The sequence below is a fragment of the Glycine max genome, chromosome 19 (genome assembly GCF_000004515.6).
Source record: "Glycine max cultivar Williams 82 chromosome 19, Glycine_max_v4.0, whole genome shotgun sequence".
Lineage (NCBI taxonomy): Eukaryota > Viridiplantae > Streptophyta > Magnoliopsida > Fabales > Fabaceae > Glycine > Glycine max.
In genome coordinates, this window is record NC_038255.2 from 3,399,626 (window position 1) to 3,412,924 (window position 13,299).

A 13,299-nucleotide genomic window follows, 5' to 3' on the forward strand; every position below is an offset into this window, starting at 1 on the left:
TTATCAATAATAATAATAAGGGATAGATCATGCTAGTTAATCCACCAAACATAAATAAAGATGTCCATTTTGTTTTGTCTTGAGTCAAACCACGAGTATTCCCTAATCCACTCGGTCATAAATTAATTTCACTTGCGATGCATGACTATCGTTGACCAAGGGGATTTTGCACACAAAAGAAATTGATTATCGAGCATGACTTTTCTGCTAAATAGATTGTTTCCCATGTGTGAATGCATGAGACCTTACATCATTGTACTAATCCTTTAGGTAAGACGATGCTCGTTATTTGCTAAGAGATAGATCATGTTCTTTAGTTAAGAAATATTACATTGCTTATAAAGATATACATGATCTTTATTTGCTTAGAGATAGATCACATTTGTTTATTAAAAAAAATTCTTATAGGACATTTTTCATTGTTATGTTTTGTAAAAAAATTCATTGAATAAGATTTTAATTTTTTCTGATATTTTATAAAATATTTCAAATTAGATTTTAATTTAATTACTATTGTTTTTATTTATCATTTATTTATCATTAATTAAAGTGTAGTAACAAATTCGTGTATAAACATTTAAGTACCCAACATAAAAATACACATATATTACAAATATGAGAACATGTACTATATTATTGTGAAAAAGAAGATTACAATGATCACTTGATTGGTAATGCTAACTTACAAATATCTTAATAACATGATTTAACAAAGCTTAAATGATGGTAATCTAATTTAAAATAAATAAATTATACACTATTTTCTTAGAATTTTTAAACTTCAAAAACTCAATTAAAAATTTAATAAAAGTGTAGCATCCATCTAATAATTTAACCAAATATTTTTATCATCATGGCCTTGGCATGGGGTGGGCCAGGTGAATAAACACGACGTCGTTTTCCTTGTGAGTTGGTTTCAGTCAAATTGAACGGAACCACCGTTTCTCTCTCACGGTGCTGCCACTGTCACTCTTCTCTACTTTCTGCTTCCCAGATTCTCTATTTTTGCGCGTAATCGGTATCATCTTCTTTTCCTAATCCAATTTGATTTCTGCTTATTCTTATTTTCCCGCGTTAATCAAATGCTTAGTTTGGATTAGGTTTTTCTTTACAAATAATTTTGGATTACAATTTGCTATTGCTTTTCGGTTAATTGACTGATTAGAAATTCACTCGTTTTTAGTTACTATTTGGATTTGATGTTGTCTTTGGTGCGTGTTTTGGTTTGTTTTAAGAAGCAATTTTTTCATTTTGGATGCTATGAAATGAGGTGAACTTTGATATGAACTATGCAAAAGAAAAAAATATCGCATCTGTGATTTTTTTGTTCCACAAAATTCTGCCGTGTGAATCGTCTCCTGATCTTGATTAAGGTGATATGGTCATATGAAGAAAGAAAGACATAATTTTTAGCATAAAAGAATCAAAATTATTGGTTATTAGATTCACTTTTTGTATTATGAAAGAAATGTGTGTTTCTTTATCTGAACTTCATAATATTGAAACACAGGAGTTTGCCCTAGTAAGTTTCATATCTGCCATCAAGTTATTGGTAATTTTTCTTTTTAACTCGGCAAAGTCATTGGGTAACTTAATTGGGTTGGAAACTTGGACTTAACTTTTTGGCTCGTGTGCATTTATGTAGTGTGGGGTGCTTTGGTAGTTTGATTTGATTGGTTTCTACATGCCGCTTGTTTCCTGAGCTAGCCATTGCGGAAAGTTTGGTGACTTTTGATGCTAAATGTTGGTATAGCTCTCTAGTTGGGTTATGCTTTGCAGTTGAGTCAGTGCATATAAAAGTGGACAGCTAATTAAACATGCTGTTCGTATTTGATTACTGATTGTTAACTGGATTGAGCTATCTTTAGTTATATACTGTTAAGTATAGTACTGTTTCATGCATGCTTCATGATCATACCTCTAGATTGGAATGGTGTACATCCACACGTGCTTGCATTAGTATTCTTGATGTCTAGCATTCTTTACGAAACAATGTTTGGAAAATTCTTCTTATGACTGGAGGTAACTTCTTCAAAACAAAACTTATTAAATGATACACTTTCTATGAGATTTTTTTTGTTAATGTCTTCTCTTCTACAGACCTCAGAAAGAGAGTCATATATAAACAATAAAAACAGAATAAAGCATGCATAAAAGGCATTCTGACTTGGATGTAAGTTCCTCTGGTTCCTTGTTTGTTATTTGTGTAGGGTTGGGGGAGTGGTTTGTTTATAGGCTGCTTTTGATTAAATACTGAGAAGCTTGATTTTGTTCCTGGTGGAATTTTTAGGCACATTGCTGTTAGTTTCAAATACATAGGTTGTTGTTTCCCATTCACCCCCCATCCAACATACAAATAACTGCAAACAATCTAAGCTTCATATTTAGGGAATAGCATGCATGGATTATAATATTTATTATTTCTTTCATGAGCATGATTAAAGAAAGCACCTCTCTATCTGTGAGTGTGTGGCACTGTAACATGCTTGCTGGTTGGCTGGTCCTTCACTTCATTTCCAAAGGAAAAAGAGGAAAAAGTTGCATTTCCACAGCTGACAGAGAGTAATGTGAAATATACTTATTAGTTTATATTGTGATTGATTTGCTTTAGAAAGTATACCAAATGCATGTAGTATGAGGTTGTATCATTATGGCTGAACTTGACTGCTTGCTCTCAAGAGAATTAGAATAGAAAAGAAAAGAAAAACTTATTTGGTATCAATATGTGTGTGTGTGTGTGTGTGTATATATATATATATATATTATTGAGGTTCATCTTATTTCCTGGTACATTATGGTTATAGAAAGTGTGTCAAATGCATACAGTAGATTAACTTGATTGCATATGATCAAGACCTTCCATGATGGGTATATGTGATCATGGCTATTGCTTTACTTTGAATGAATTTAAATTCTGTTAATACAACATTTATATTTTTGAGTCAAGATGTTACTATGGCAACTTGTTTTTTTAATATTTTTTGGTTTATTTTATTCCTTTTACTCATCTGTGACTCTGTCCTACTGGCATGTTTCAGATTTTATTCTTTGGGTCGGTCTTTAATAATAACTTGACGTCTGAATGATGCGTTCTGATTGGTTAAATATTGTAATTCAGAATGTGGAACTTTGCATCGAATTGCATTGCTGGAACTGTGGGACTAAAAAATGATTCAAAGCCTACTCACTCTGCTTCAGAATGTTCTGATGATGAGACTTCTGTTATAGGCAGAGAGGAAGGGCTGGAATGCCCAATATGCTGGGAATCTTTCAATATTGTTGAAAATGTGCCCTATGTTTTATGGTGTGGCCACACCCTTTGTAAAAATTGTATCCTCGGACTGCAGTGGGCTGTTGTGAAATTTCCAACACTGCCTGTTCAACTTCCCCTTTTTATCTCCTGCCCATGGTGCAACCTTATGTCTTTCCGTTTAGTTTACCGGGGAAATCTTAAATTCCCTCGCAAAAACTACTTTCTTCTTTGGATGGTTGAGAGCATGAATGGTGATAGAGGGAAATCACATTCACCTTTCTGTAGCGATAATCAACAACACTCAATTAAAGACAATTTAACCACGGGAAGCCAAGTAAGCCATGGAAACCTTCGGAGGGGTCAAGTTTGCCACCCAGAGACATTGAGTTCCAACCTATATCATGGTAATACTGGTAATCACCTCAATACGGAAAGATTTCATGTTTATCTTTGGAAATCACTGATCTTCTTTGTACAGTTGACGGCTAAGTTCCCATTGGTCATTATATTCTTGTTAATTGTCTTATATGCAATACCAGCAAGTGCAGCCATTTTGGCTCTGTATGTACTTGTTACAATTCTGTTTGCCCTCCCGTCATTTCTCATTTTGTACTTCTCATATCCTAGTTTGGATTGGCTTGTCAGGGAAATTATCACTTAAGATTGTGAACTAGTACAGGCTCCAACTTTGCAAACATTAAGACAACAGCTTATATCTTCTACTTTGTAATTAGCCAACTTCTCCTTTACAAGCTGTTATTTATCTTCCCATATAGGGTCGCTCTCAATCTCTGTATACTTGAGTCTTGATTGTAGCTCAGGTCGAACTTGGCTAGTTGGTGGATGTAATGTCAGTTTTTGGCATTAGGGTTGATGTCAACCAGGGTGGTGGGATAGGGTAATGATAAATGCTTGTGCCATTTCCCGGTGGCAAGAATTTGTTTGGTTAATGCCAAGTTTTACTTTCAATACAGATTATACTGTTATGTTTGTAAATTGTATATAATATTTGAGTTGTTTGTTTGGCTATGTGTGGAAATACTATCTACTTAACGTTGAAATTAGTGATTTTCCGGCCTCTCTTAAAGAAATGTATGTTTCATGGCATGGTTGGCTGTATAGAAGGTCTGGCACCCTGTTTAAGAAATGCATGTCTCACATTGTGCAAACAAAAATGGGTTTGGCAATGGTTTTTTTTGTCCTCAGTTAAAGATTATGGGTGTCTCCTAGCCTACTCGGTTATAGACTAATTCTGCTTGTGGTGCGCAGTTGTCACTAACACAAGAGAATTTTGCAAAAGTGACAATTGAACATGAGTTATCTTGCTAAATAGATCGTTTCTAGTCATATGAACGCAACAAAATCTTACATCAGTGCGTCAAACCTTTGTGTTTGGCAAAGGTTTTTTAATACATGAAACTCAGTTTATTCCATTTTTGTTTGTTGTTTGCGTCTGAAATGAACTGCTCATGCAACATCTAGTTGTAGGTATAGTGGCACTTGTATGAATGACAATAACTTAACCGGAACATGAGCACTCCTCTGATATTTTCTTGATCTGCGGAACTCATGATGTTACAAGGATTTTATTTGTGGTCCTTAATCCGTGTAAATGATCATTTCTGCATCATTGTGAGTCAGATATGTTAAATGTCACATTTCTTTAGCTTAGAAATTAGAATGGTTTAATGCACACCCGAAAACTGAAGTGACAACATGATGGAATGAATGTCTACTTTATATTATAACATTATTATTAGGGTTCACTACTAATGAAAAGACTCTACATAGCCAAGATCGAAAAGAACATGGGTGGTTGTGAGATACTATAGACTCTTATTACTCTTATTGGAGTCACTCGTGATCGGTCATCAACTCAATCAGGGTATTGAGTCAAGGGTCGACCTAATGAGTCATTAATTAATTCGCATGATTTAGTCTATATTAAAATAATTAAATAATTCATAATCTATTTAAATATTTATATTTATATAAATATATTTATTTTGTATTATTCATAACAAATGTAAAAGTTAACTTAGTGGTAATTAATTACTTAACATATTGGAGGATTGGAGGATGCCTGTTAGAAAGTAACTTGTGTTAATTTTGGATCATTTTATGTCATTATTAATTGTCTGCCTTTTAAAATTTACAAAAAAAAAAGTTTGCTTTTTAAATAAGTTGTGTAACAAAATTGGAACTAAAATGTGAATTGACCAGCAGAGAGAAATGAAAGAGATGTAGGCTTACAACAATAGGTAAAAGATTTTAGGAAGCGTGAAAGTAATCATGCACAAACAGAGAGAGAAAAACATTGTGGAAAGAGGTCTTCAGCGTGTGAGGTGTGGTCGATCTGACCCAACAATATCTATTTATTCCGGTTAGACTCTCGGTTTGGTGAACGACTTAAAATCAGAAATGATCTAACACTCAAAGGGTCTAGTTCTCGATTCAATGGGTTGAATTGGTCGAACCGAATCGAGTTTAATTACACTTGCTTAAGCAAAGAGAGGTTGCCAAATTGTATAGTAGAAGCTGCCTGCAAAATATATTCTTTCACAACTTGTTTTTCAAACTAATATAGCCTCAATCAAGTTATTTGGCACAAGTGGAAGCAAAGATTGGACCGTTAAGGTACTAATTTGACCCTTGGTGGAAAAATAGTCTTTAATCAGATTTTATTTATCTTTCAATCGACCTCTAAATTAGATAGAACCTTTTTTCTCTAATGAACCAAAAGGTTGAAACAAGAAAAAAATTAATATAAATTAATTTGATAGTACATTTTTAATGAAATTTATTTATATTATTTGAATATTAGATTGAGTATTATTTAAAATATCAATTATAGCAGTTCTTTAGTTTTATAGCTCACCAATAAATAAATAAAAAATAAAACTTAAATATGTTTAATATTTATGATAAATGATCAAATTTTATTGTGGATTCCTAAATATTTTTGTTTTATTTTTTAGACTCTCCAATATATATTAAAACTTTTTTTAGTCTCTCTCATATTTAAATGACGATGTGTCACCTTATAAATTGATTTTTTTTAACATTATTAACAATTATAATGGTATCAGGTTATTATTTAACAAACATCAAAGATTAAATAAAATTTTTAATATATTAAGAACTTAAAATAAAAAAATTATTAAAAATTTAAAATAAAATTTCATCATTTGTCAACGAACTTAAACATATGTAAACCTAAAAATAATTACAACAGTCATGTCGAACAAATGCTTTTATCTATATTTTATGAAGTTGGTTCTTTGGGTATATTTTAGAGGCAATAATATTAAAGCTATCCCTGTAAACAGAAAATTGTCCCATCCATTAGTAAAAACAGATTTTAAGGCAATCTCTTTGAGAAAAATGCATTTTATTTTTATTTTTAATTATACAAAATTGTCTTAAAACTTCCAAGAGGAATACTTTAGAATTTTCCACTTTATTATCAACCACGGGAGAATATGGAATAGAAATTCTGCGCTAAATTTGAAAGGTGTCTTCATCGTTCTAGAACAAGGACAAGAAAGTTCTCTTCTTCACGGCATAATGGCATATAATCTTAATCTTATTGGACAAAAATTAGATATAAGTTATTAGTTGTTTTTACACTATTCTTTAATTATATTATGATTTTTAATTGATTGTTAATAAAAAAGTTACATTATAATTCTATTAATTCATATATAAATTACTATACTTATTATAATTTTAATTGATTAATAATAATCACAGGGAAATAAAACTCATAATTTTTAATCAAAATTGGAGATTGTTTTGGATAACATACATTAACCTATCATGCAAATGAATTATTAAGCTCAAACTCTAATTTTAATTAGAGAAAAAAGCATAGCACCAAAAACAAAACTGTCACTAAATTTTGTCATAATCCTAACTTAGTTATTTCTTCTTGTACACTTCAAACATTATACTATTACTTCACCGCATCCACAATTAATAATCTGAGGCTCATAAACATCTATGAAGCACAATCCACCAACAAAAGTCCACGTGTCCAAAGCATATCCAAGAATGCTTCTCGTTTGGAACCCGCACCGGCTGCACTTGTTACACTTACAAAACCATTGCTTTATGAAAGAACAACAAAAAGAAAAAAAGAAAACCATTGCTTTATGGTGGTGACAAAGTAAGGTTTGTTTCATCAAAAAGATGGTGGCACCCATTGCTGTTTCTTCTCCAAAGTCCACACTTTTGCAGAACCCCATCTGTTTTGGTGACTCAAGTTCAAGTTTTGTTGGGGGGTCTTTGAAGGGTCTTTGCTTCAATCTGAAACGAAGGCAACAAAGAAGAGAATTGACCAATTTGGTTGTTGCTTCATCCACCTCAAGTGTTACAAATAGCAATGCTAGTGGCAGGTTTTACTTCAACATCACTGGTTTTCCTTTCCCACTTGGTCCTTTTCTCAATAGGCGCACTATTAGGACTGAGGTAATGCCATCTTGCTTTGTCTTATGTTTGGTTTGGATTACTATTATGATCACTGAATTGATTTGGTTGAGGTTTTCTGTTCATTGAGTTACCTATCTATGACTTGTTTTTTTATTTGCTCCAACTTTTTCTTTTTGAGTTTAATCGGCGCATGCACGTAAAAGTTTTTACACTTTAAACGGTTAGGAAGTCCCACGTCTCCTGTTGGTTTGGTATTGGATGACAGTGTTAAAAACCTTTACAATGTCTACATGTATTTATTCTTTTTTTTTCTTCTAAATTCTCTAGGAACATAATACCATGCTGTATAAGATGGATTATGTTTTTAGAATTTTGATTGAATGAGCAATGAAGAAATTCCTGTTACTTGATGTGCTAACCTCTACTTTTATTGGATTCAAGTCAAATGCTTTTAGCCACTTGGTGAAATAAGTTTTGTTTTGGCTTTGCATGTAATGGTTAATGGCATGTAGGTATTTCCTAGTACATAGAAATCCTGTCTGTTATTTCTTGGGAACATTTTTCTATAATTTTTCTCTGGAAATTCTGTTTTGGAGACCCTAAGAGCTCATATTCTCTTGGTCATGCTGTAGGCTGTGAAGGATTGTATATGGCTATTCGAACAAGAGCAGGCATTAGGCTTCAGCAGTGTTTCCACAAACATTAGAATGACAGTTATCAAACTCAAATCTGGGGGCTTATGGATCCATGCACCCATTGCTCCAACTGATGAGTGTATTCAGGTTCCATTTTGACAGCCTATTCTCTCACTTTGAGCATGCAAACTTGTAATGAACCTTAATGGAAGTATAACAATGCAAATGTTTTGAAATGAGCAAACTTGTACTAAGCCTCATTTTTTTGTTTGATCAGTTCTGGTAATGAATAGAAATTGTGTATATAAATTCCACATCCTTTTGGAATTTGGATTATTGTTTATTTGACTTATAATTGAATTGATTTGGTTCAAGGGGTGGCCACACTTTGCAAACTTTGATTCTTTCGTAGTGCTGCTAGGCACTTTCTATTGATCAAGAAAGATACTTTCATTATGCTTTCTTAATTAACATCTCTCTCTTTTTTCCTTTTTTTCCCTTTTTTTTTGTTTCGTGCAGCTTATTAAAGAATTGGGGGCTCCAGTTGAATATATTGTTCTCCCTACTTTTGCTTATGAGCACAAAGTATTTGTTGGTCCATTTTCTAGAAAATTTCCCCGTGCTCAGGTATGGGTGGCACCAAGGCAATGGAGTTGGCCATTGAACTTACCATTAGAATTCTTCGGCATTTTTCGTGCTAAAACCTTGGAAGATGAAGATTTATCTGCTCCTTGGGCTGGTGAAATAGAGCAAAAGATTCTAAGCTCACCAGAAGTTGGTAATTTTCACTTCTTGTTAAATAATTCCAAACTTGGGGTGTGTTTGGGTAAAGAACTTAATTACACACTTATCTGATAAGAGCTTATTGCATAAGCTTACTTCAATAAACTTTACCATGAAGTCTATCAAAACAAGCTATAGCAACACCAACAAAAAGCCTTATCTCACTAGGTGAGATTGCCTACATGGACCACACGATGGAATTTGACTCATTCAAAAAACCAAATTTTCAGAGATATTATTTACCATGAGATCCCTCTTAACAATTTTCCCCAATGTTATTCTTGGTCTCCTTCTGCCCTTTTTTAACAAGACTAATAATGTAGTGATTTATCCTTCTTATTGGTGCTTCGAATGAATTTTTTTATGCGTCCAAACCACCTTAACTGAATGTAAGATGGGAGAAGGTTATAACATGAGTCATTTTCATAAGCTAAACCAAATATTTGCTCAAGTACTTGTATAATAAGTACTATTAAGCTTTGTAGAAGCTCTTGGGCCTGTTTGCGTAAGCTTCTCTAGAAGCACTTCTAAGAGAAGAGAATAAGAAAAAAATGAAATGAACTTGTTCATAAGTTAAAATGAGCTTTCCATTAGCTAATTTGTAGATGACCTCTCATCTTATATGAGAGAGTTTCTACAAAATAGCTAATGGTTAGCAAATGGAAAGCTCATTCTAGCTTATGGAGAAGCTCATCTCACTTATTTCTTCTTATTTTCTTCTCTTAGAAGTGTTTCTAAAGAAGCTTACCCAAATAGGCCCTAAATGTCTTTCAATCTTTGTAAATCCATGATGAAAAATCGCATTTGCTTGTGGGTTGTTTCAGGAATTGGACCTTATGTGGAGGTAGCTTTCTACCACAAACCTTCAAAAACACTATTGGTGACAGATGCTGTTATTTTTGTCCCAAGACAGCCACCTGAGTGTATAAGCAAAGAATCCTTATTAGCATCAGCAAAAAATGGCTTGGCTGTTAAACTTCTTAGTAAAGGAAAGGAGGTACCTGACGAGCCAGTAGTTGACGACAAAAGGAACCGACAAAAAGGTTGACTCTTTTATTTTTATTTATTTCGACTTGCACAAATCACATTACTTCTTTTTGACATCAATGTCAAATTGAACCTGATGATAGTATTCCACAGGATGGGAAAGAATGGTTCTACAGATCTTGTTTCTTGGTCCATCGAACCTTTTAGAACCTAATGCAAGCTTTGAACAGATGTCACAAAAGTTGATTGTTTCACCTATTGTGAAGACTCTGGTCTTCAGTAAAGTTCCTGAGAAGGTAATACTCTCTCTTTTTGAGACACTAAGAGCTATTAATTAACAACTAACTGTTCAACCTTATAATAGTTTCTTTTACTTTATTCTGACCTGGATGAGGTTAAATTTATGCAAGACACATGCCCTTCAATGTAATGCACCTGGATGTTCCAAAGTATGATATATCCTTCAATTTAAAATGTTCAAATTGCAAAATTTTGAAAATGTAAAACATGTGAAAACAAGATGATACTTTTGTAATTATTAATGAAAACACGTAATCTATGAAGAACAAATTCCTCTCTTGTTTTAAGTGTCACAATGTCCGACATGTTTCGGACACCTGTCATACACTTCTTCTTGTTAAGAGTCAAATTAAAACAATTTATTAGTTGCCTTGGACACTTAAGTTGACACCTCTACACAGTTCACACACTTGAGTCAACACTTCTATATGGATGGACACACTAATATTATTAAAAAAATATTCATTTTTAGCTTTTAAAAAACTTTGCTTAAAATATAATATAAAATATTAAAATAATTCCTCACCATTTTAGTGAAGCTTGTAGTCTTAGAAAACACTTTCGACGGTCGGTGAATATACCATCAATTTAGATCTTTTATTATGATACTTATATTTTAGATATCAGTCGTGTTGGAGTGTCCATTTCTTCATTGTATCCAGAGTCTGTGCTTTGTAGCATGTCATGATATCACAAATTGTTATGTGTGATAAGTTTGTTAATTTTTGTAATAATTACTTTAAAAGTCATATATAAGATGATTAAGGGGATAAAGATAGATGAAAATTGCATTATTATGATTCAGGTTAGAGAGTGGGTTGATAGCATTTCGCGAGATTGGAGGTTCAAGAGAATAATCCCTGCTCACTTTGCTGCTCCAATAAGTGCAAGTAGGTCTGATTTCAGGGCTGCATTTGCATTTTTGGATGAGTTTTTGGGGGAAAGTAATGCTGCATGGCCTTCACTTTCCCTTCTCTTCTCATCAATCATGGGAAAGGCAGCCAGCTATTTTCCTCCGGATGACATGAGGACCCTATCATCCCTTGACCAGTTTTTGGTGTCTGTTGGTGCTGTGAAAAAAACTGTTTCAGGCAGGAAAAGGTGAGATGAGAGGTGCATCACAACTTGGCCTTGCCAATACTTGTTAACTTTTCAAATGTAAAATAAGTATAATTTTGTTACATTAGGAGCTCGATTCTTAAGGAAAATGTAAATGTTGTTTGACATTGGACTACATATACATGTTGAGGAAACAAGGAAATGTTTTACATGGAAAGATCTTTGAGGCATAAGTGAGGGGGTATACATGAATACAAGTTTGGTGCATTTTATAGTGTAAATAAATGATAATGGATGTTTGGATAATAATGTAAAATACCTTGACACCATTTGATATAAAGCTAAAGCTACAACTATTGTAAATTTAGACTAAGAATAGAGAAGATGCTAAAGGATAAAAATGCTATTGAGATGATTCATTTTTTATCGATGTCATCATCTTAGCTTAAGGAATAACAATCATTCACGTGGCATCATCTTAGGTTAAGTAATTAATATAAAATAACATTAAAAGATAAATGACATCTTAATTTTTAAGTTCATATTATAAATTTTTAAGTCACTTGATATTATTTCTTTTGGGCCAGGACTCCATCCTAACACCATTAGTTTATTCTAATTAAATTCTTATTCTTATTTATATACAGCACTAAGCTACTGTAATAAACAATTGATTAGTAGCTGTGATAGCAAATAAGTACTAAGAAGATGTGAACTCAGTCAGTCATAGTTTTAAATTGTGTGATTACGGCAGGAAATTGCGAATCACTTGATATCGTATTAGTATCAGAAAAAACAAGACTATTCGCATGGTCAAACTTTACAATGATTCATGAGATGAATTAAAAATATTTTATTTAAATACCATTGTTTATACTATGAAATACCATATCATTTATAAACTAAAGTTAATTATTTGGCTTATATTAATAACACTGATGTATATAATTGTATAATGAAAAAAAAAATGATTGGCATGATGTCCAATCTAGCAGGATCTGGAAGCACTATATAGTTTCTTCTTCCTTTGCTTTTTACAACACATGATGTTTTTGCTGCTACAATGGGCTGGGATCCTTAAATTTTGAAGGCTCAAAATGTCATATTGATTTTTATTTCTTTATCAGTAAAAATTAAAGGCAGTATAAGAAGGTTTTCAATAATTTATCTTATTTAACGGAGTTAGACCCCTTGACATAATGTCATATTGATATAATTTGTTATATTATAAATATTAAAAATATAAAAATGAAGATAACTAAATAGCTATTTAACTTAAGTAACTATTAACTTTTAGTTTCTCTCATTTCTCATATTCCCATCCATTAATTCTCAAATATTAATCTCACTTTTCATTTTAAATATGCAAAAATGTGTGATATTCCTTTACTTTACTAATCAAAAGCTTAATAATTCTTTAAGCTACATTTACCTATTTTCAAACTATTATTAATTAATTCTCAACTATTTCCCCTCCTTCTTTTCACTATCCTACCAGTACAATGCATAATATTAGTATTTGAATACTACCTCATTTGTTCTAACACTATGTTATTTTTATAATCTTCTTCCAACAAGAGACATCCAATTTAGGTATATGGTGTTTAATAAGGTACCGGGCGCATTTATATATGCTTAGCTCAAGTAAAAAGAAACGTAAAATTCAAGTGGAAGATTATTAGCAAAAATGGGTTCAATCCTTGTTATTAAATCAGCCATATGCATGATAACATTATGACAATCCCTATAGCCATGTCAAATTGATGGTAGAAGTTTGTATTTTTTCACTTCTTCAACCTTTTTTTTTTAACCAGTCACTTCACTTCTTCAACCTCTCCTCTTTGCTACTTT

At 32.4% G+C, this 13,299-nt stretch overlaps 2 protein-coding genes across 3 annotated transcripts; both read left to right on the forward strand.

Moving 5' to 3' along the window:
- Positions 1-871: 871 nt before the first annotated feature.
- LOC100815196 (uncharacterized) lies at positions 872-4,282 on the forward strand. Of its 2 annotated transcripts, none has more exons than XM_006603830.4 (2): positions 872-1,018; positions 3,039-4,282. In XM_006603830.4, the coding sequence occupies exon 2, from the start codon at positions 3,120-3,122 to the stop codon at positions 3,912-3,914; it is 795 nt and encodes a 264-aa protein (XP_006603893.1). In that variant the 5' UTR covers positions 872-1,018; positions 3,039-3,119; the 3' UTR covers positions 3,915-4,282. The 2 variants fall into 2 exon arrangements, with proteins under 2 accessions (XP_006603893.1, XP_003554723.1); XM_003554675.4 differs by having other exon boundaries at positions 3,119-4,282.
- Positions 4,283-7,245: 2,963 nt separating this feature from the next.
- On the forward strand, positions 7,246-11,665 carry LOC100818397 (uncharacterized). The gene is made up of 6 exons (XM_003554681.5): positions 7,246-7,723; positions 8,317-8,466; positions 8,839-9,097; positions 9,927-10,145; positions 10,243-10,385; positions 11,195-11,665. The coding sequence occupies exons 1-6, from the start codon at positions 7,445-7,447 to the stop codon at positions 11,492-11,494; spliced, it is 1,350 nt and encodes a 449-aa protein (XP_003554729.1). The 5' UTR covers positions 7,246-7,444; the 3' UTR covers positions 11,495-11,665.
- The last annotated feature ends 1,634 nt before the right edge of the window (positions 11,666-13,299 follow it).